The sequence below is a fragment of the Macadamia integrifolia genome, chromosome 9 (assembly GCF_013358625.1).
Source record: "Macadamia integrifolia cultivar HAES 741 chromosome 9, SCU_Mint_v3, whole genome shotgun sequence".
NCBI classification, from domain to species: Eukaryota; Viridiplantae; Streptophyta; class Magnoliopsida; order Proteales; family Proteaceae; genus Macadamia; species Macadamia integrifolia.
In genome coordinates, this window is record NC_056565.1 from 39061167 (window position 1) to 39084805 (window position 23639).

Below are 23639 nucleotides of genomic sequence, written 5' to 3' on the forward strand. Positions count from 1 at the left end.
TGATTCAATCTCAATCGATTCTAAATTGAATCAACGAATTTTAATCTAATTTTTAAAACCTGATCGTAGTGGATATGAATATTTCAAGTCGAAATCCCCTCCCCTACAAGTAATCACCCTATCCCATCTCATACTATCCATGAGGTCAAAAGAGTTATCCTATCCCATCTCATACTATCCATGAGCTAAAAAAGAGTGGAGAATAAAGAATGAGTAGTGGGACCATTTTCCCTTACCCCTTGGACGATGTGAAATGGGGTTGGGTAGTTACTTGATGGGGGAGAGCTAGAAACCCTACTCTTTTTCTTCATTCAAAGAAGAAAAGGAGCCAAAAAAATTTCAACGGCCTCCGAGGAGGGCCATGTAATTGTTAGGAAATCTCCATAAATCTCCCTTCCCATCCCAAGCTTTTTTATATTCAGCACGTGTTCTGTAACTTTTGCTGACATTTTGGGCTATACGGCGGGAAAATGGGTTGTGGGGCCCATTTGGGCCTTTCGGCAGCACAGGTGTCCAAGTGTTGTTGTTCGCTACCACAATGTTCGCGAAGTAGCCGGCCCCAAGCTAATTAGAGCTTCTAACTACAACTGTCGTAGGATTGGGATCGAACTGACATCCATATAATTATATAAATACCCTTAATTAACATCCAATCTCTTGAAATGCATTTAGACCAATGTTATGACACGTGCGTATTTTCGTTTCGTTTGCTCTCTTTTTTTCAACTTTCACATGCTTTGAAGTGATACGTCGCGTCATGGTCCCACTTACTGCTCTTTCTTTGGTCAAGGAAGTGGTGCAACCCTCTAAGACGTATCAATCGGTTGGGTCGGATCGGATTATTTTGATTGAGTCCAATAGGGTTTTCTATTTTATATTTGAATTATGATCGATCCATTTATGTAATTGGTTCTCTTATGTTAGGCATGGTCTCTATTTATAATGGTTTGTTGGGTATCAATCTTAAACAGGCTTTAAATAATCTAATGGCACATTTATCTTTGAATATTCTATGATCGGGCTCTAAACAGTCTTTAAACATGATGGACCGAATTGAGCTATTAATTAGTCAGTCTCGGTCAAGTGCCTATCAGGTAGCACCCTTGTATCGAGAACTACCTATTTGTAGGGCAACACATCTATCAATCTGGCCGGGATAGTTCAAGCTTTAAGTTGTCTGACTCGATCAGGTCTATCAGTCTATATCTGTAATTGACACCCATACCTCTAATTAGGGGTATCAACCGATCAGGCCGGTCCGGTTTCGATCGGGCTTAATCGGGCCTGAAGACTTTTAAAGGCTACACCTTATCCACCCATTTAACTAACCGGGCTTAGTTATTGAGGGCATGGTACATTTTATATTCGGTCGGTCGGCCTCAGGCTATAATCGGGCTTTAGTCGGGCCTTAACCGGGCTACGGACATGTTTAATGTTAAACGGGCTTTAACCGGTTTTTAAATGAGCCCTCTTTAAAATGTGCTCTTATATTTCGACCCACTCATGCAAGCCCAAAAAAATGACAATAAATCAATAAATGATACCAAATATAACCATTATTTAAAATGTGAACATGTCTTTACTTTTTAGTTTTTATTCTTTAATTTGGGGGGTAAAATAGGTATTCTACAATCATTAAAGGGTCGAGCCAAGTCGGTGCACAATAGGCCGGTCTCGGTCAGGCATTATTCGGTCGATCTCGGTCAGGTGCCCGACGATCCAAGTAGCAAAACTAAGACCGACCATTTATAAATGGGCCGGGCTCAAGCCTGACACGTTTAATAAACGGTCTGGGCCGGGTCGATCTATAAACGATTGGTCCCAATCGATTTAGTCGGGTCAGGCCACGAATTGACACCCCTACCTCTAATGCACCACCTATAAGCTAAAAAAGTCTCCATTATCTTTTTGTTACTAAATTACTGGATGTAGCTTAATAGGATAATTCTAAATGCATTTTGCAACTTTCTGTCATTAATACTTTTTTGCATGTGCTCTCATAAGATCTTAACGTTGGTGCAGGACCACACTATCTTTTAGGAAATCCTCTCCCTTAAATCAAAATTGTTCTGGGAGAGGTTCACTAAAGGCAATGACCCCTAATGTTAGCACATGACCAATGAAAATGCACATAAAAGCATCAAATTAAGAAACGAGATTTTCACTTTTCATAACGGGTGAGATGATCATTTCACTTCGCCACTATGTTTTGATGCAGTGGGCCACGTCGCCTTTCAAATTTCTTTTTCCCTTTTTTAAGGGTAGAGAATCCTGTCCGTCTTTGTTTCTCACTCCTAGACAAATGGGAAAGTAAGAGCGGGCTATTAAAATGACACCTTGCCTCCTCTTGTGTCCAGCCTTCATACGCCCAAACAAAATTAAATACTAAAAAAACTCATCGGCCCCTCCACGTTGGATATTATTACGCCAAGTAGTCTGAGCGTAAGAACGCTAGACGGCCGGGATTCCTGACTCTCAAGTCTCCCACCAGTTCACCAGTTTTTACTTTTGGGCTCTTAGGCTCCACATAGCCAGATAGCAAAGGACATTATTGGAAACGACAAAATGTCTCCATAAAGGTGAACGTATTCCATTGAATCCGAAACGTTCGAAGGTAATCATTGTACGGGGTGAAGCCCAAGGCCTAGATACATGGTCCCTACGATGGATGATGACAACACGGGGTCGGGAATACCATTTGGGCGAACTTGTGCACTTATTTGACCCTAACTTCAGTGAAAGAAGTCTTCCATCTCCCATCAACGAGATACTCCCTTATTTTTTGTTGGGTGTTTGGTCACTTTCATTCAGCTATGAAAAGTCTTAAAAATATTCCCGTTTAGGGCCTCCGCAGACGGCTCAATTATGTAAAAGGAGTGAGGAACAACAGTCACAATTCAAAGCATCAAACTAATTGTATTTCTTTTATGGCCGATCATGTGCTGACAGAAAATGAATAATTTTATAAATCAAAAACTAATTTTTGGGTATTTTTATTAACTTAAACGTCAAATGGATAATTTTATAAAAAAAACCCAAAATCATGTAATTTTTCTAAACATATTACCTACCCTATTCTATAAAAAATGATAAAAACCAGGATCAAGAGGTTTGAGAAGTTCCATGGCCCTTGCCAAACTTCCCTAGAAAGGGCACTTAAATAAATGCACACACAACATCAGAGATCCTACAAATATGCATTCACTTCCACTGTCCAATCGGAAGGGACACATTTCTTGCTCATGATGCAAGTGCACGGTACAACTCTTGCACTCACCATTTGTACATGCTCATAGCAAGGGTTGTTCCCCATTTGAGGCACCTACAGCATTTTAAGTGGTGACTGATGAGTGGTGAGTGGTGAGTGGTGAGTGGTGAGGATGAGGGCCACGATGCTATGGTCGGATTTGTCACCATGCGAAAAATCTCTCCGTTCAGATCTGTAAATAGAGTCAGTCTTCACCTGTCATTTGTCACCATGCGAAAAATCTCTCCGTTCAGATCTCAGCCTTGTTACAAGTGCCAAGGGTGTCATCTGTAAATAGAGTCTTCACCTGTCATTTGTATAATTATATTTACTTTGCCATGTGATTTGTGCAGACGTGCATGAATGAAAGCTTGACCATAGTGTCAAACCCAAACCTAAAGTGATGGAATGAATGAATGACCCTTCCACTTTCCATACAAGAGAGGAAAAGTAAACCAAATCGGCTCGTCTCCACAAAGTCCTAAAACTTGATCTAACTGAAATCAATGACCATTCATTTATTTATTTATTTATTTTTCCCATAGGACAATTCTCTATAGAGTATTGAAATGAATAATTTAAGGAATAATTCTTCTAAGTTTGAATTGTTATCATAAAGAGGATGAACTTCTAACTCAGTGGTCCCTGATGAGATAGATGGGTCTAGTGTAAGTCAACAAACGATCATTAATTTGACCCATTTTTACGTTCTTCTTTTCTTCAATTAGTAATTATAATAGTATAGTGGTTATAGTAATAAGTGTGGCCTAGTGAATCCCCCTTGTTTGGTCCAAGCATGTCCTTGTCTAACTCATAATATCAGATTTAGCACAAAAAAAAAAAAATAAATAAATAAATAAAAATAAATATACATGGGAAGATATGTTATCATATGGAAGGAGAAATTATTTACTATGAAATTGCAGCATTATTCTTCTACATACAAAAATGAAAACCATGATGTTTATCCACCTCCCAAAAAAAAAAAATAAGAGCCATAATTATCTTACATTTGTCAATCATATTAAATGACATCAAGATTTTTCTCTCTCTCTCTCTCTAAAATGCTCACATCCTTCAATCAAAAAGGAGTTGAGTTTCAGTCTCTTCTACCTTCTCTTAAGGGGTGATTACTCTCGTTTTTCCCATTATTTGAAAGTTAATCCCACCCTCACCCCATAAAACAGAGAGGAATTGAAAACCACTAGAATGCATGATTGATGAATTATAAAATTATTTACCAAAAAATAGATGAATTATAAATTATCTGTAGTTGGAATTTTTACCCATTTTTAGTTGTGCTTAAAGAGAAGGAAATAACTACTTTCTTTTATGTTTTTATTAATGGGAAAATCTTGTTGTAACTAAATTGTAACCAACATGACAACATCGTAGCCTACTTTTTTGCCCTTTTAGTATAGTATACTATTCTTTTTTTAATGGTGGAGAAAAATCCAATCATCTTCATATAAATATTACACTAAATAAGTTTTATCTTTTAAAAAACATTTTTTTTCCCCATACATTAAATAGTATATAAAATAGCATTTTAGAATAAGACAAGGAAAACTAAAATTTCTCAATTCACCACTTTGATGACAAGAAGTTGTTTCCATTATTAATTCCAGCTTTTTGGGTCCAAAATAACTATCAAAGACTTTTTGATAGGATGGACTTTAATGCTCCACATTCAATCAAGTGCGTCAGCCACTTATTAACAAATTAGCCTAACTTACTTAGACTCAATACATGCAAAATCGTCGTTTATCTTAATCAATTCCAATTTTTAAAACCATGATGATGACATAGGGTACAATTTTTTCAGAAATAGGACAAAAACAGTAAACAGAAGTGGAAATAGAAATTTCTTTTAGTTTTGTCTTCTTTTACCTGAAGTAGTAGATTAAGAAGGAGAGGAAACAGAAACCAGTTGTGATCAAAATCCAATAAATACCATATAACTAAGTGGGGACATGCGCGATGGAGTGTTGATTGTGCTTTCTGATTGCCAAGCACTACTTGCAGCTCAGTTGTTGATATTTTTCAGTCCACATAAGAAAGCTCTTCATGAAACAATTTCGTTATGAAGTCTTGTAGCTTGTTATATAATCCGCTGGCCCACAATGATTTTGTGATGAAAAGAATATTTGTGTCTTAATATGTTACCATGCAATGATCCATAAATGGCATAGCACTAACCCATTCTAGAATGTTCCAAGGTCCTAGCAGAATAGAAGTAATTGAAAAGCAATAGTGGTTAAATTACCGATTCTTAATTGTTTCAAGAAAAAACCTATTGGTACTCTTATGTTTTAATTGGGTCATTTACCAATGTTGACTGATTTTATCTTCAATCAGACAATCAAAATTCTTAGGTCCAGGTCTCAATCAAATATTTGGAATGTCGATGATTCAACCCTCTTAATCTCCACTTCTTGAAAAATAGTAATAGCTAATAGTTGTAGTATTAAAGTAAGAATAGTCTAACGGGTCCTTTTGGGTCTCTTGTCTACCCGTTGTGGGCCTTGCCCTTAGTGGTCCTCATATTTGCACTTCAAAAAAATTCTAATTTTTGAGGCTAAAAGAGTTTACCTAAAAAAGAAAATGGAAAACCAAACAAAAAATCATAAGGAAGAGAGTCGTTGATCTATTAGAAGTTCTACTCATCCATCACGTCAGAAACTGAACTGGCTGAGATACTAGAATTGGAACCATTTTATTCCTTCCCTCTTTTCCCTTTTTTTTTTTTTTTTGGGAACATAAAATTTTCTTCTGTCTTTAATCCAAAATCATATAGATTCATATCTTTGTCTAAGAACCTTAATTTTATAAAATTCATTTTTTCATTGTATTTATTTTCTCCTTCATATTGGATTTCATAATGTTAAAATTTAGTTATACCTTTTCTATTTTCAAATGAGATAGAGTTTTGTAATTGAACACATTTTAAGCTCTGATTGTCTGATGGAAAAAAGTAAAAAAAAAGAAAAAAGTTGAAAATTATATTTGTTTTTCATAAACTATCACAAATATAAGTGTTTGATTAAGTGAGTTGAGAAACTTATCAGATAATCTCATTAAATGCATTTATTATTATCCAATGAATGTGGTATCCACTTTTTCTCACCCCACTACCATTATTCATGGAATTTTTTTTTTTTCTTGTGTCTCTTTCTTCCCTCCTCCCGTTTCCTCTTTCCCGTAGAATCTCACCCACCTCTATTTCCTCCCTTCCCCACCAAATTCCACCCAAAAAGTAGTTATCCATTATTTCTTTTTTTCCCTTATCAATGAAAGTCACAACATGTAAGACCCATTCTCACAAGTTTTCCATCAATTTGTATTCATTTTAAATATATAGGACCTAAAGAAAATAACATACTTCTCATCGTTCATTCATATGCCGAGGATTATAATAATTAACACTTCCAATACCCATACCTACACTCAAAGCATCAACTCAAAGGAAAACCATTTCGTCATCCCTTAAGGGTGGGAGCCTAACTGCAGCTAAAACTATTACTAGAAAGAGACCTCTACTGACTCATGTACTATTTCCCCAGCTAAAATCACTCATCCTTTGATAGTTCACAAGCCAATACTATACAACAATTTTATTTGAAGTTGTGCTAGTAAGACTACAAAACCCATGGTTATAAAGTTTGTATTATTTTTCAACTATGTGTCTATATTAAGTGATGAAAAAAAAAAGAAAAAAAACATTTATTAATATTATTTTTTTAATAAAAAGTTTCTAAATTAATACGTACACAAATCAAATATGAATTTTCAATCATCTATTTACATCCCTTATTTCAATTAAAACTGCCTTAACCCATACTAAGTTGTCTGATCAAGTTGAGCCAAGTCAGGACAAAACCGGTTGATTCCACGACAATTCCAATTGCAATTTAAAAACCAGAATTGGAAGACTTGGCAAGACTGTGATAGACTAAAAGTTCAATTTTCCTCGCTTTAACAACACGTGGCCGCCATCAACACATTTTGGAAAAATTAAATAATAATAAATATCTCCAGCAATTATTATTTGGGCGAGTTGTGGTATGATGTACGTCCTGCAATCTTATTTTTACTTCCTTTAAATATAAGTCATCAATTTGTTAAGAATTAATCTAAATCGTCAATTAGTATTGTACATTGTAATCTATTCCTAACTTTTAGGATGGAGTGATAGTCTTGTTTCAACTTCTTCCTTTCTAGATTACCAGGGAGACAGTTTCTCAAAATCTCTATCTGAGCAAAAATCATCCATTAAAATGATTAAAAGATGCTCAAGAGAGAATCATCATAAGTATTTTTCAACCAAGAACTTAGCTTTTATGCAGACATCTTTTTTACTATCAACTTTAGAATCAACTAACTCTTCCATTTTAGAGAGTTGTTATTGATTCATAGTTTGAAGCTCTATTTCCCTTAGTTTATGGTGAGAATCAATGGAAGAATTCTCTGCTCTATCTTCTTGAATAGCTTCCCCTTCTGAATCAAGTTGCAAAAAACCTCTTTGTTATTGAAAGAGTCATAATTTGAATCTACAGATAATTCCAACCTTTGATTTGATAAACAAATCTCTTAACTTGACGGAAACCCAAGGGATGAGTCGGGATGAGGTTTTGGAGTTGGAATAACTTGCTGTCATCATCACAGTCAGTGTCCGTTAAAATAAGAGAGAAGAGTTTCAACGATTCAGATTATATGTGGTTAAATCCACGACTATCTATGAAGAATGTTTTACTAACCTTATTTATATGTACGTACTGTGAATTTTTAGCCTTATTATAATTAAAATTTTTTCACCCTGGTCTACATCTCAATTATTAGGATCCGGCTTTCTCTCCTTACCGTCTCACGTTAGATCGATCTACAGTTATCTGGATGAGCATCACATGACTAAATGATTATTCAACTCTAATATTTTGAGAGAAATCACAAAAAAATGAGACCCGATAATTAAAGGCGAGAAGAACAAAGTGTCAAGAATTGTTGCATTATCACCTGGAGATGAATCCCAATTACCTGAATGATGCGCTCAAGAGAGGATCCGAATCCCAATTACCAACCAAGTATGAATGGGAAGGAGGAAAAGGAAGGAGGAGAATTTCACCCTCCCATCAGTGTAGGATTACAATTTGGGAGCAGTTTTCCATCTAATAGGATGAAATTTCTTCCTACTGTCCTAACTAGAAAGGGGAATACGTTGATGTATAATGAGACTCTACTTTTGTCTTTCTCTGCCGCCCGACGACCCTAAACCAACCCGCCCATACCCTATCCTTGACTTTCACGGCGCATGGGTAAGCGAGAAAAGCAAGAGATAAATCACTGGACTAGTCACTTATGAGTCCAACTCTACCACTCCTCGTCACCACAAAATATCGCCGATAGATCATGACTTTAGGTATTATCAGTATTAGATCGGAAAAAGGATCTCTTCAACATCAATTATTTATCTCTAATTCATCAAAGATTCGACTTATCTCACCGGTGATCGCTCAAGTCAACCTATGGTTATTTAGGGAATAGATATGTGTCCAAGTGGTGATATCTATGTTAACACATAGCTATCTACGCGATATATATGTTCAAGCGATGATCCAACGACTGTGCTTGTACTAGTCAGAATAGAGACACCATGCCGAAAGTTGTTGGGTCACCACTTGGATACATGTGGGTCGCCCAGGTGGGTGATCACCTATCAAGAGAGGATCTCGATCCTTCATCGAATGGCTGAAATTATTAGATATGTATCCACAGGTGTTGAAATGTATATCCAAGTTCTCCTAATCATTGGATGGGTGAGAGGTAAATGATTGGATGTCTAAGTTGTTGGAGGGTAGTCGGATCTAAATTGAATCACCCATATCAATATTTCAAGAGTGTCGAAACCTGAATCAAATTGATGAAATCTATCAAATGGAACCATAATAACTATGAACCAAAGTCTTATTGGACTGGTTTCGATTTGGGGTATTACGATCTTAAAACCGGCCTGAATTGTGTAAAAAACCGAGCGAATATGAAACCAAACCAAAACAAAACCAACTCATGACCCAGTTTGAAGACTAATTGATTAAAAACCGAAATCAGCCCAAAACTAATGAAAAAGACTCTTTGTTTTTTTGGTGTAGAATTTTACATAAATTTGTGTGATAAACCAAAATCCAAAATGGTCTAAAACTGAAATCAAAGCCAATTACAAACTGATACAGAAACTGAATTGAAGCCGAAATTTCTTTTATTATTTCGATTTTGGTTTTATCCTTTTTTTACAATGAAACCGATTCAACTTAGACCAACTGAATCAAATCGTTTGATTGACACCCCTATTGGTACTGCTACTCTTCTTCGATCCTGATATCGTGTCGATATTGTTTCAGTGAAACAGTCTGAACCAAGGTAAAACAGTCCAAAAACCCAATTTTTAAGAAAATCAGAGTAGACTTGTCCGATATGGGTCGTATTGGTTTTGAAAATTACCGACAATCGATCTAATAACGTGGGAAAGATATCTAAAAAGTATGCGTTGGCTCGTCGAAGTTCACCACAACGTCCAAAGTCCAGACTAGTAGAAAGTGGGGAAGTGTGAAGCTGGAGCTGTGTTTCTCACTCATACACCTGCACAGCTAATAGGAAGTTGTCGGCGATAGAGACCGGTTTGACACGCTAAACAATTTTGAAACGTTTTTCTTAACACAGGGACCGAGTTGACGACGAAGCTTACCGGGGAACTTCTCTTTAATCCCCAGTCCCACAAACTGGGGCCCAGGGAAGGGAAGCGGCAGCTTACCAGTGCCTATAAAAAAGGAACTTCTCAATGGGGTTTGGAAATGCGAGCTCAGCTCTGAAACTCTTGTCTAGTTCAGAGATTAGAGTATTACTGATTCATTTCATGGCTATGGAGGAGGAGAAGGGCCCTGGTGATACAGTTCTAAATGTTGTTGAGATGATGATGAAAGGGAATGAAGAAATGAATGTTGCAGTTGGAGTGGGAACTAAATGTAAAGAAGATGTTGAAGACGATGGAGAAAGAGATTGCTTAGAGAAGGTGGACATGGAGGTCCACAACCAGAAGCAGCATCAGAAAAAACTTGTTAGGCTTGACTCACTTGATCAAGAGGCCTCTCATATCTCTGGAATGGCGACCAAGACAACCAAGGTTTGAACTTTTTTTCTTTCTTTTTTTTGGGATTTCTGAAGTGGGTTCTCTCTCTCTTTAACATCTTCTTATTTTGTTTTAACAGGCACTGTCCATAGCTGCTGTGATGAAGCTTGCCTTCCAAAGCATAGGAGTTGTATATGGAGATATTGGAACATCTCCTTTATATGTATTTGCGAGCACTTTTACAGACAGAGTCCCAACTAGTGACAACATCATTGGAGCTCTGTCTCTCATCATCTACTCTCTCACACTCTTTCCACTCATCAAATACGTATTCATCGTCCTCAGAGCCAATGACAACGGCGACGGTAAAGCATAAAAAGCTTTCAATAGAGATTGTTAATTATTTGGGCAATATGTGAGTAGGGTACTTAGAATAATGGGTTTTCTGTTTTGAATAATTTTCAGGTGGAACCTTTGCAATGTATTCATTGATTTCCAGGCATTCGAAGGTCAGTGCTATCCCAAACAGCCAACAAGGGGAAGATGAGATGAACCTTTCTGCTTATAAGTTGCAAATCCCTACAAAGCATTTGAAGAGAGCTGAGAAGATCAAAGCATCTCTGGAGAGAAGCTCCTTTGCTAAAACTGCCCTTCTAGCTGTTGCTCTTCTTGGAACTGCTATGGTCATTGGTGATGGGATCTTGACTCCTTGCATTTCGGGTTTGTTGTCTCTATCCTTACTGTTCTCTCTTTCTTCCAACATATATTTAATTGGGTTAAATTATCAGATGCATCCAAAGACCAAATGAATTACTTTTTAGAAGAGAGAAAGTGGGACGGTTGGGGGAGGGTTTAACTGGGAAGGAAGTTTCAAGTTTGTTATTTTCCATTCCCACCCTCATCTTTTGTTGGAATCCACTAGAGGGTGCTCAATAACCTCACTGGCTGAGTGGCTGGGGTGAGAACTTACTTGTTCTGCCAAAACTGCCCCCACACTAAAAAAAGACTGGATTTCTAGAAGAAGAGTCCATCTTTTTGGATGAATCAGGAATACAAGGTCAGTGGGAGCTTTTTGAGTTCTCTTTCCCAGAGGTTGAAAGCTTAGAAGCCCCACCCATCCCACCTAAACCACGGGGTTCATCAATTAAAGGCTCCCTCTGTTCCGATTGTGTATGCTATTGTTGTGTTGCAGCCTTGTCATGGATGTGGATATTCTCCATGGAGCCCAAGGATCAGTTGGTAACCGTATGGCTGGGAGGATCTGGGTACATGTATTGAAGTCACTTCAGTTGTGAGATCACTCCATGATCTATGGATTCTATGGAGAGAAATTCTATCAGCTTTGTGCCATTGGCTCATAATTGAATCCCACAACATGAGATATAAAGGGTTTAATCTTTGTGTAATTATTTGAGGGGAAAGAATGGCCTATGCACTGTGCCAACGTGGGATAGCACATGAGCATCTATAGGGGTTAGAATTTTTATCATTCATAGGGATGGGTGATCATTTTGTTCTTTTTTGAGAATTTTTTTAGTAGTTTTTTTTTCTTCTTTTGATAGAAATATTTTAATAATTTTCTCAAGCGAAAAGAAAGAATACTCTCTGGAAATATTTTTTATTTATTTATTTCATAACAGTGAGGGTGTTATATCATCTCCCTATGTATCCCGACACTGTGCTACTCAATTAGGGAGCATTCATTCTCCCTTTTCTCAATTAATAAGAGGGGAGGCTAGGTATGCCTCTGATTTTGTCAAATTTTTTAAGACACAGATAGTGGGTCCAATTTTGTCAAATGGTTAGGTTGAGAGCTTTAATGCAGTGGGAGGGTTTGAGAGAAAAGATGGACACAGATTCGAGTATACCGATGATATATCCAATTTTGTCAAAGTTTTTAAGAAACAAATAGTGGGTCCAATTTCAAACAAATGGTTAGGTTGAGAGCTTTAATGCAGTGGGTCCTGTTCCCCACTTGTGAGAAAACAACAAAAGGTTGGGGTCGGAGAGACTTTTTTTCTTTTTTTTTTTGGGTAAAGATGTCGGAGAGACTAGTGTGGAATTTTCCACACACATTAATGGTGGACCTGTAGAACAATGGGCTTTCCTTTATTAGAGCCCATAAATTTCATTATTATGTTGAGCCCACTACAGGAAATTGAGGCCCAACCTAGTTCAGAAATGGATAATAGTCAGGTAGAACCATCATAATTTTGACGTCTCTTAAGTTCTTAACAGAGAAACTTAGCCTGGGCCTAGTAATGGCCCACAGTCACAGTGGCTAGCAAAAGCCTGGTCCAAAGTTTCACTTGGCTTGTTCATTGTATGTAGAATATTATTTCAACTTTCAAATGGGTTTTTTTTCTAATCTTGATATGATAATTCATTCCAGTTCTGTCAGCTGTGGATGGAGTGAGGAAAATTGATTCAAATATCAAACAAGGTAAGCACGAATTATCCAAAATTTTGATTAATACTTCTCTGACTGTTTATGATTTATCAATCACCAAAATCTTTTTCCTAATTCATGATTTTTTGTTTTATCTCTTAGATATGGTGGTGATGATCTCTGTAGCCATATTGGTGGTTCTATTCTCAATTCAAAGGTTTGGAACTGATAAGGTTGGTTACACATTTGCTCCGGCCATCATGATATGGTACTTGTTCATCGGAGGCGTTGGGATCTTCAATTTGATCCAACATGATCCATCGGTGTTGAGAGCATTTAATCCTATTTATATAATTCGGTACTTCATTGGAGAACCAAAGCAAGCTTGGCTTTCACTTGGAGGGGTTGTTCTTTGCATGACTGGTATGTTCATGGATGGGTCTTCTACATAACTGAACCATATACTTCTCTTGCTTTTTTTAAGTGCATCATTGACCCATTTTCTATACATCATCTATGTAATGAAACAGGAACTGAAGCAATGTTTGCAGATTTGGGACACTTCTCTGTAAGATCAATTCAGGTTTGTCTTGTTAGTTTATGGCCAAATAATTTAGTCTCTTCAATTCAAATTCTTACCTAGATTGGAGTCAGAAGCAGTCTTGTTTCATCTAATTTTTATTTTTTTTATTAATTAATTTTATAGATTGCATTCACTGGCCTTGTGTATCCTTGTCTGCTCTGTGCCTATGTTGGCCAAGCTGCTTATCTCTCCAAGTTCCCATCTCATGTGTCTGATGCTTTCTACAAATCCACTCCCGGTAAGCTTCCTTTTTCATCTCTTCTAAATTTAGACTTAAAATCATAATGAGTTTTACGCGTCTGATGAACATTACTCTGTTAACATATGACAAACAGGACTAGTTTATTGGCCCATGTTTGTGGTTGCTGTAATTGCATCAATCATTGCTAGTCAGGCTATGATCTCGGCGACATTTTCGATTGTGAAGCAGTCTATGGCCTTGGGTTGCTTCCCCAGGGTTCGGGTTGTGCACACCTCACATAAGCATGAAGGGCAAGTCTATATACCAGAGATCAATTTATTCCTTATGTTTGCTTGCACCTTGGTTACAGCCTCATTCAAGGAGACCACCAAAATTGGAAATGCTTATGGTAAAAACTTCGAGTTTCATTAACCCTGTTTCTTACATTTTGTAGTATGGTATTTGCCTTATAAGCTCTAATGTTAATCTTGTCTTCTTAATCTACAGGGATTGCTGTCATGGCAGTAATGTTGGTTACTACATCCTTGCTGGTTTTGATAATGCTAATGATATGGCAGACCAGTCTTTTCGTAGTTGCGCTCTTCATTCTAATCTTTGGTTCCTTTGAGCTCCTTTATTTCTCATCAGTACTATCCAAGTTTAATAAAGGTGGCTACCTCCCTCTCACCTTCGCCGCAGCAATTTTCTTTGTTATGTATGTATGGCACTATGTCCAAGTGAAGCGCTATGCCTTTGAAGTAGAGCAGAAGGTGTCAACTGAGTACCTTGTCACCCTTGGATCTGGACTAGGCATCACTAGAGTCCCTGGTGTTGGGCTTCTTTACACAGAGCTAACACAAGGCATCCCAGCCATATTCTCTCATTTTCTCACTAACCTTCCAGCCATACATTCTGTTTTGGTCTTCGTCTCTGTCAAGTACTTGCCAGTGAACAATGTCCCAGCAAATGAAAGGCTTCTGCTAAGACGAGTCGGACCAAAAGATTACAAGATGTATAGGTGCATAACAAGGTATGGCTACAAGGACCGAAGGATTGGTAATGAGGAGTTCGAAAACTTGTTGATGGAGAGCCTTAAGGCCTTCATTAGGGAGGAGAATGGGGAGGATGACATAGCTTTGATGGCTCAAGAATGGGAAGAAGAGATAAAGTTCTTGGAAACATCACGAAGCCATGGGGTCATCTACATGTTAGGTCACAGTGAAGTGAGGGCTAGTGCGGACTCTTGTCTGGTTAAGAAGGTGGTTGTCGATTATATTTATGACTTCTTAAGGAGGAATTTTAGACAAGGATTTGTTGACTTGCAGATTCCAAACAAGAACTTACTACAAGTAGGCATGAACTACTACATATGAACCCTAAATTATGTAAAGTTGTTATTGTAAATGTTGGTCATGAAGACCCCATGGTAGAGAGATTGAGGCCCTTGTAAAGGCTTGGGACCTAAATCTTACAAATCGTATTTGAGAAATTAATGAAATTAAAAGATGTTTACTTAACCCTTTTTTTTTTCCTTTTTTCATTTCTTTCTTACATACTCCATAAAGTCATTTACTTAAAAGTAAAATGCTTATGAATTGAGGGGTTTAGGGTATTGCATATGTGTGTCCATCAATTCCATTTTAATGATCTACAAACATTTATGTTCAGTTATAAATTTTGGGTGGTAATGTAGGATCTGGATCTGGATCTGGATCCTCTGTAGTGCGGGGTGTGCTACAAATTGTATAGCGTGGCAGGAGAATGTGACATGTGGCATATAATCGAACATGCGGGTAACTCCGATGCTACCTCAAATAACCATATGCACATGTGAACTATATAATCTCTCAAAGGAAAATTGAGAAATTAGTTCCCATTGGAATCAAAATTGGGTCCTCTGTAGTAGTGATCTCCGCTTCTTGCTCGATGGACAGACCCTTTCCTCACAAAATCGATCAAGCCCTATATCATCACACTCCCACTTTCATCCCACTGTTTCATCTAACTATCTTGCCGTTGCCGCTGTGACTTCTCTCTGTAACCATCTAGTGTGCATGTGACTTCTCCCTAGAACCATCTGGTGTGAAAAATAACTTCTCCCTGGAATCATCTGTGAGGTATATGATCATCCTAGGGTTAAAATGAATGTCTAATTCTCAAGATACAAGTTTAGGATTAACGAGAGATTCTTTTGAGAACCAGAAATATGTCTCTTTGGTTTTAAGAAAACCCAAATATGTGCAAATTTCTGATATGATGCAAACATTGAGTTTCCTTTATTAATCAAACATGGATCTGCAGTATTGCAGATGTGATGTTTGTAGAATTTTGAATTGCATGAACCAAATCAGAATCTTAAATTAAAAGCTGATCAGAATTTTCATACTTGAATATCAAGTGAAGATGAAGCAATGAATATAGTAACAAAATTCATATTTTTCCATATGAAATTTAGTTATTAGTATTAAAAAGGATTAAAGAATTGAATAATAAAAAGGTAACAAAGAAGACAACTGTTGTTGAAATATCCACTATATTAATTATGCAAACATTCAAAAAATAGGAAAGAATCCAACAAACTGTTCATGTTTTATGGTTTATCAACTGGCTGGACATAAGCCTCACCTGCCACCTAGAATATATATATTTTTTTGGTAGAATACCACCTAGAATCCATAATTAAACATATCAACATGCACATACTACAATACCTAAAGTTTGCCCCATTCCCTTCATCATATCCACCTGAAGTGTAACCTATTGGTAAACAGCCTTGCAGCAAGTCTCAATCCTAGTTACAAGCTCTACATTAGAGATTAAACTGAAAGAGGAAAAGAGTTTATGGGATTTGTACTTTATTAAAATTTAGGAGTTGTAGTAGACAATCAAACAATGAGGAAATATTGACACAACAAAGTTGGTCTTATTGATCTCTCTTTTTGTTTTTAACAATTTATGATTGTATAATAAAACAAGAAAGTCCTTAAAAAAAAAGTGCGAAAGGTGCTTAACAACTTTATTTACAATTATAGACCTAGTTATTGTGAAAATGCTGTGTATGTCTATAGATTTTGAGACTTTTCGTGCAGTTAAGTAGGGGGTTGATGAGGTTTATATTTTTTCTTGCTGTTTGGTTGTAGGAGGGGGTTTGATGAAGTTTATATTTTCTCTTAATCTTGGACCCCGAAGTCTGTTGTTCTATTACCTACGGATTTAGCCAACCCTATTTAGCTGGGAATCAGTTGTGTTGTTGTTGTTGTTGTAGTAGTAGTAGTCTAAATGTAAAATTGCCTTGGAGATGGATTGTTGGACTACGGATAGCTTAACCTTTATTAATGGAGGACTAATGCCAGTGAAACTGTATTAACTCTTCCACTTCAACGAACCTAGCTTATATGGTGTCTTATGGACATCTCCACCTATAAATTCTGAATGTTTTAGTGGAATAGAGCGAGCTTCTCCTTTTAATATTTAGAAAGAAGTTGTTTTGGTGGATTTTGACTGAAGTAAATAAGGTTTTTTTTTTTTTTGGTGTGTGTATGTGTAGCTTCTTTGGTTATGCGTCCATGTATGAAATTTGAGGCTTTTGAATTTGTCCAATGGTAGGGGTTTCTTGGTTTTTATTATATAGTATGAGATAACACTATATTTTAATTTGTTAGTTTATATCATTTGTCTTTTCACATGCAAAATTAGGGTTTAAATAATACTCCTCTAATTTTTTTTTTATTGACTAATACTTCTAGACGTGTCATTGTATTGATTAGAGATTAGCATGGAAGGAGATAATACTACAGGAGATAAAGACATAGGTATAGATGTCGAGAATGTGCCTTGGGTCGGCATGAATTTTAATTCAGGGATCAATGCTTATAAATTTTATAATTCCTATGGGCGAGGGATGAGTTTCCTGTGAGGAGAGGCTATGCACATTAGAGCAAAACTAATAAGTCAATTATAACATCGAGGAAATTTGTATGTAGTAAAGAATGTTTGAGGCAAAAAGAGACATAGGCATACCCGGAGCAGAGACAAGAACTAACTGTAGTGCACAGATGAAAATTGTAGTGTTGGTAATGGACAATATCAGTGTAATGTATTTGTTGAAGAGCATAATCATTATCTTCATTTACTAGCTTCCTTGCATATGATGCGGTCACAGTGGAAAGTTTTAGATGCACATGCTTTTGAGATTGATATGGAAGATGATTTCGGAGCCATATTTGACTAAATGAGTACGCAAGTAGGTGGAAGAGAAAACATTAGGTATAATGAGGAGCAAATAACAAATATATTCTGGATTGATTTGAAGATGTTAATAGATTATGCCCAATTTGGTGATGTTGTTAGCTTTGATAACGATATTTTGCACCAACAAACAATATAACCCATTCAGTGTATTTGCTGGATTTAATCACCATAGAGATTTATGCATTTTTTTGGGCTGCCTTGTTATATGATGAGACTTTAGAATCTTTCAAATGGTTGTTTGAGGCTTTCTTGGAAGTTCATAGGCAAAAGAAGCCATTAACTATTTTTATTGATCAAGATGCTGTAATGAAAAAAGCAATATCTGAGGTATTTCCAGATAAATGGCATAGTTTGTGTACTTGGCACATAATGCAAAATGGCATCTAGGCAATTTGATGAAGAATGAGTCATGTTTTTTGAAAGATTTTAAAACTTGTATGTTTCACTATGAGGGAGTACTAGAGTTTGAAAATGCATAGAAGAAATTACGTAGTGATTATCTAGTTAAAAATTTTTCATGGTTAGATTGTATATATAGGCTTAAAGAGAAATAGACTAAGTGCTATATGAAGAATACTTTCACCATTGGTATGCAAAGTACACAGCTTAGTGAGAATTTGTATGAGAATTTAAAGGATTACTTGAAATCTAGTTTAGATCTTGTGCAACATTTTAAACATTTCTAGAGGGTGGTGAATGATAAACGATATAATGAGTTGAAGACGAAATTTGATGCAAGAAATAAAATTCCAAAAAATATCTTTCCATGTCACCCATTATGGTCCAAACTTTAGAAGTTTACACTCCTATAATATTTGAAAAACTTCGAAAAGAGAATATATGGAATACTACTTATTTCATAAAATATCAAGATGAGAATGCTACCATTCATGACTATATAGTTGTTGTCATTAATAGAGAAAGTGATTTTTATGTTAACTATAACCCACCCAATTGGCCCTACTATTGCTTGTAGTTGTAGGAGGTTTGAGACATTTGGTATTCTATGCTGCCATACTTTAAAAATATTTGATGTGCTTGATATCGAGTTCATTTCTGCAAGCTATGTGTTGAGAAGATGGACTAAAGAAACAATGAATATGATAGTGGAAGGTGTTGATGGAGCCCAAGTTGAAGAAACTATATGCTTCTCTGTCCTAAATTAGTGAGGATAATCTCAGAAGCATTAAATTCGTCTGAGGGATATCCATTGGTTGACAGACTTGCTAATGATATGTGTGCACAACTTCAAAATCTTATAGTCACTGCCCCCACTAGAAATCTTTTGAGTCATCATTCTGATGTGAACATAATAAAAGGGTTTAAGAAGAAAGATTCTTGCAAACGTGACAAGCGCCAAAAGAGCTGGGTGGAAAAGCAAAGAAAATTAAAGAAAATGGCAAAACAAGTACTTCTTAATCTTTTCATCTAATTCAACCAAGTGCACCATCCCATATATGTCACTTGAATCAATTAGGTCGATCACAAGATTTGGAAAACAACATTATTTTGTTACACCCAAATATTAATATTAAGAAATCTTGAAACTTGTTTTCATTTCATTTAGTTGTGCATTAACAGTTTTGTTAATTACATTATCGGTTTTGTGCAAGGGTCCATTGATTATTCCAAGTCCTTATTGTTCTCTTTTTAGTCTTCAAACATAATATGACTGAGTTGATTTACTTCCTTATGCAGAAACTAAATATTTGATTAGTTATTCCTATTTGGGTTAAACACTCGTGGATTTAATGAGTTGATTTTTAGTTAGTAAATGTATTTTAAGTTATTTTCTTTATTTGGTGTCTCTCTTTATTGTTCATTCTATCAGTTATTATTCATTTTCTTTGGAAGCCTTTAATTTTTTTATATTTGGATTAAAATAACATTGAAGTTTAAACTTAAACATTTTTATTTTGTATATGATTATTATGTTGTTTATGTTTGTTGAAACAAAAAAAGATTAGTGATTAACTGCATCATAATAGCTAATACACATGAGAGAAAAGGGCATCAATGGCAGTTTTGACAGTATATGAGGTGGATTGCACTGATTAAGTTGGGTGGTGCATTTACCTTATTGAGATGTGAAGATCTGGTTGTAACAAAATTTGATATAAGATGGTTTTAAGCATTTGATCTCTCCAACATTAATGCCCTTGCACGCACTTTCATTGGCCTTACAACCAGATCTCTCACCTCATTATATTGCGAGATTACAAAAAAAAAAAAAGAATGGTGTTGCAAGGATTGCCAAATTTATTCCTATGCTCAAGGCCACAAGTTAAATGTAATCAACTTTGGTTACAAACCAGAAGACTAATAGATAATGTGGTACTAAACCACTACCAAAACTACAATGCATAAGTCATTCCCACCTTGAACAAATGCTTGCAAGGAATAGCATAGACTTCATCTTGTTGCCTTAAGCATCTTCTCACCCCCATTATAAGCATAGGTTATAATTAGCTTCTTCCCGAAGCTAGACCCCTTGGAAGCCACCACCTCAGTCTCACCAAACAAAGAGATTATACCACCCTTCTTGCATTCATTATCCACCAATTGAATCTCCTCTAAAAATGTAGCATCATCATTCTCATCTGCATCAATTCTCAACACCTCCCCTATAACACTTTCGGCAATAGTCCTTGTAATAATTCTCCCATTCTTAGATGATTTTTCTTATAAAGATTTCTCCCTAATAAAGTCCTTCAACATATTCACCAATATTTCCTCGAATGATTCACATTCCTTTTCCACATCTGTGTATCCAAACCTCACTACACATCGGAAGATACATAATTCATTAGGATCAACTCATCGGAACAAGAAACACTTCTCAGTTGGGACCTTGCTTATAGGCAATGACTTGATTGGTACAAATACAAGCACTTTGTGCACTGCTGAGACATTAGCATTGTAATGGGTAAAGATTGGGGAAATGCCTTGGACAAGCTCTGACTAGAATAGGGCTAAACTTGGGACTTGTAGAATGTCCGGGTTGCTGGCTATCTCCTTGAGTTTCTTTATTGAAACTTTGTTATCTAACTCAAACATGTACTTCTTGCGGTACACGTAGCTCCAAACAAACATAACTGACATGAGGAATGCAGCAAAGGCTAATGGAAGGCACCCCCTTCCATGAATTTATAAAGGATCGAACTTAATTAGAGTAACTCGACAAGGGCAATTGTTGATGCAGAGAAGATAATCAATGCAAAATTTGTCTTCCATCTCATGATCATCACAAGGATAAGAAATGTAAATGTGAGTGTCATGATAAATACCACAAGAAGTCCTACATTCAAAGATAAAAAGATACATAACACTGCCTAAAGGATCACTGAATTAGTGACATAAGCATTCCCAATTTTGAGTGTGTTCTTGAATCCAAGTGTGACACCAACACAAGCTAATATGAGTAAGTAAATCCACAATTATAGATTTACTGTGGAAAAAAGCATAGTTAGTAATCTGTAGCAATAGATTTACAGCGGAAAAATCCACAACTATAGATTTACTGCAAAAAAAAATTCGTAGTTAGAAATCTGTAGCAATAGATTTGCTGCAGTCAGTTAAGTATCCACAACTATAGAGTACCCTCTCCTTGCGGTGTGAAATCCGCAGCTATAGACTTAGCAACAACATTTGTAGCTGCAGATAACAAACCGCAGGTAATCTGCAGCAATAGGCTATTGTTGTGAATTTTTAGACCTTTTACTATGGACAAAGCCATAGTTATAGGCCTCATTTGTTGTAGTGACTGGGGTTACACCTAGTAGAAGTTGGTTTGAATCCATCAAAACTCCATCTTAATTCATGGTCTCTTATTCTGGTTTTTATTTTATTTTTTTTATTTTAGGTTTCTCTCTCTCTCTCTCTCTCTCTCTCTATATATATATATATATATATATATACACTAGCAAATTTGCACGTGCAAATGCACGTGTATACTTACACATCAGAATTATATAACCAATACAAGGACATTCAAGAACAAAACATCTTGGAAACCATTAGTATGATATATTGAGGGGGAGCATTAATGTTCATCATTGTTACTATCCACTTACAAATCTTGGTATCCTAGAGAAAAATTTCACCCCTCACTATGTGTGCTTTCTTTATCAAGTTAATCAATCCATTTTGATGTTGGTATTGAATCCTAAAAAAATAAAAAAATAAAATAAAATTATGGGATAAAAATTTTGAAGCAATGTTGGAAGACATAAGGAGAACAACTGGCACAACTAAATACCACACATTACCTAGTCTACTTTATTCCTCTAATTCTCTTCTGCCTTGTTTTTTTGTGTTTCATACTTTAGTCATACTTGATTAGATGATTATGTTGAAGTTGTGTTTGGTAACGTTTCTATTCCAGGAATGACATCTCATATCAGAACCAGAAATTTCTGGTTGTGTTAAAAAGTTGTCTTTTGCCTAATAAATAGTGTTTGGTAAACCTGTTTCATAAACGGTTTCAGAACGAAAAAACAATAGCTTAGACATTTAAAAGAACTTGTTCTAATAAAGACGTCTCAATATGAGTTCATGTATCTTTTCATATAAAAAAAAAAAAAGGTTTATGTATATGTAGTTTATAGGGCAAGAATGAAAAAGACATCATCTTTGGTTTAATATAGGTGTATATTGGGTAAAGATCTTGATCACATAAGTGCAAGTGAAATATATGCATACATCAATATAATAAACTATAAGTTGGCTGATGATTCATTTCTTCTCCCACGCATTCGAGTTACCCATGTCATGTTGTTCTCTCTTAAATCATTCTTCAAGTTGAGATTCACAAATGTTCCTCCAATTTTTTTCTTTCCTCCAATCCCTGATTATTAGAAGAACAAAAAACAGAGTGAATCCCTCTAATCTAAGCAAAGGTTTTATAGGGGATCATAACCTTTAAAAAAAAAAAAAGTTCAAATCAATGCCATCTTATATCTTTGAATCCCAAAATAGATGAAACAGAGTAAATAAAAAATTTCTCATTTCCTGGTCAACTCTTTGAATGTTGAATCATTGTAAGGTTCAAAACCCCATCTTCATCTATTAATCTAATAAACCACTAATCCTCTCTTGCCAATGAGAAAAAGTTAGAAAGCATCAATAAAAAAGATAGATTTAACAGAGCAAGGAAATTTAGAAGAGAAATCTTTCTCTCTCAATTGGGGAATTCAGATTTGAACTCTAACTGCTTTGAAACACAATTTGAAATCACATATTTTCTGAAGAGTGACTTCATTGTAGATTAGACTCCAAAAATAAAAAATTCCTCGTGAATCCAAATCAGTGGCATCTCATAACATAGAACATAACAATCAATCTAAAAAAAACCCTTCAAACTACATATCCAGTAAAGTAAATTGGACAAAATCAGAAGAGGAAATAAAAGAAAAAACAGAAACCCAAATCATAGAACAGTAAAAAAAAACATATACAATACCTCATCAAATGTGTATCATTGTGAGCTGAGAAAAATAGATGTAAGCCCCTAACCTATAAGCTTTCTCTTTAGAAACAATCAAACAACTGAGCCTCGATCATACCAAAACACCATGGCTTTCATATATTTATGGACGGAGAGAGAAAAATAAAATTAATAATACTTAATAATTAATAATTACTTCCCTCTTTAAAAGAAATGAAAGAGGATTGAGAGAAACGTTACTACTATGGGAGGATAGATTTTTTAAGGGATGGAAGAAGAGATTTTAGGTGCTTCTTTTTTTTTGGTATCTCTCTCCATATTTACCTTTGTAAATATCTCCATATTTGTTCACTCCCTCCCCACTCTCCATAATTCTCTCTCTCTCTCTCTCTCCCCTTTGTGCTTCACGTTTTTTTTTTTTT

General features: G+C 35.9%; 1 protein-coding gene and 1 long non-coding RNA gene across 2 annotated transcripts; one reads left to right on the forward strand and one right to left on the reverse strand.

Moving 5' to 3' along the window:
• The first annotated feature begins 10064 nt into the window (after window positions 1-10064).
• On the forward strand, window positions 10065-15037 carry LOC122088526 (potassium transporter 19-like). Its single transcript, XM_042657820.1, has 9 exons — window positions 10065-10421; window positions 10507-10732; window positions 10833-11087; window positions 12760-12810; window positions 12919-13179; window positions 13287-13339; window positions 13463-13577; window positions 13675-13929; window positions 14028-15037. The coding sequence occupies exons 1-9, from the start codon at window positions 10080-10082 to the stop codon at window positions 14891-14893; spliced, it is 2424 nt and encodes an 807-aa protein (XP_042513754.1). The 5' UTR covers window positions 10065-10079; the 3' UTR covers window positions 14894-15037.
• A 7365-nt stretch (window positions 15038-22402) lies between these two features.
• Window positions 22403-23462, reverse strand: LOC122088823. Its single transcript, XR_006143163.1, has 2 exons — window positions 23233-23462; window positions 22403-22617 (listed from the first exon to the last, which is right to left on the reverse strand). It is a non-coding gene; the product is annotated as an uncharacterized LOC122088823 (long non-coding RNA).
• Window positions 23463-23639: the final 177 nt, after the last annotated feature.

Bases quoted from the DNA above. Each gene is read 5' to 3' on its own strand.
- LOC122088526 (XM_042657820.1), top strand. From the start codon at position 10,080: ATGGGGTTTGGAAATGCGAGCTCAGCTCTGAAACTCTTGTCTAGTTCA. The intron at 13,578-13,674 runs GTAAGCTTCCTT...TATGACAAACAG, and splicing joins TTTCTACAAATCCACTCCCG to GACTAGTTTATTGGCCCATG. The intron at 13,930-14,027 runs GTAAAAACTTCG...CTTAATCTACAG, and splicing joins CAAAATTGGAAATGCTTATG to GGATTGCTGTCATGGCAGTA.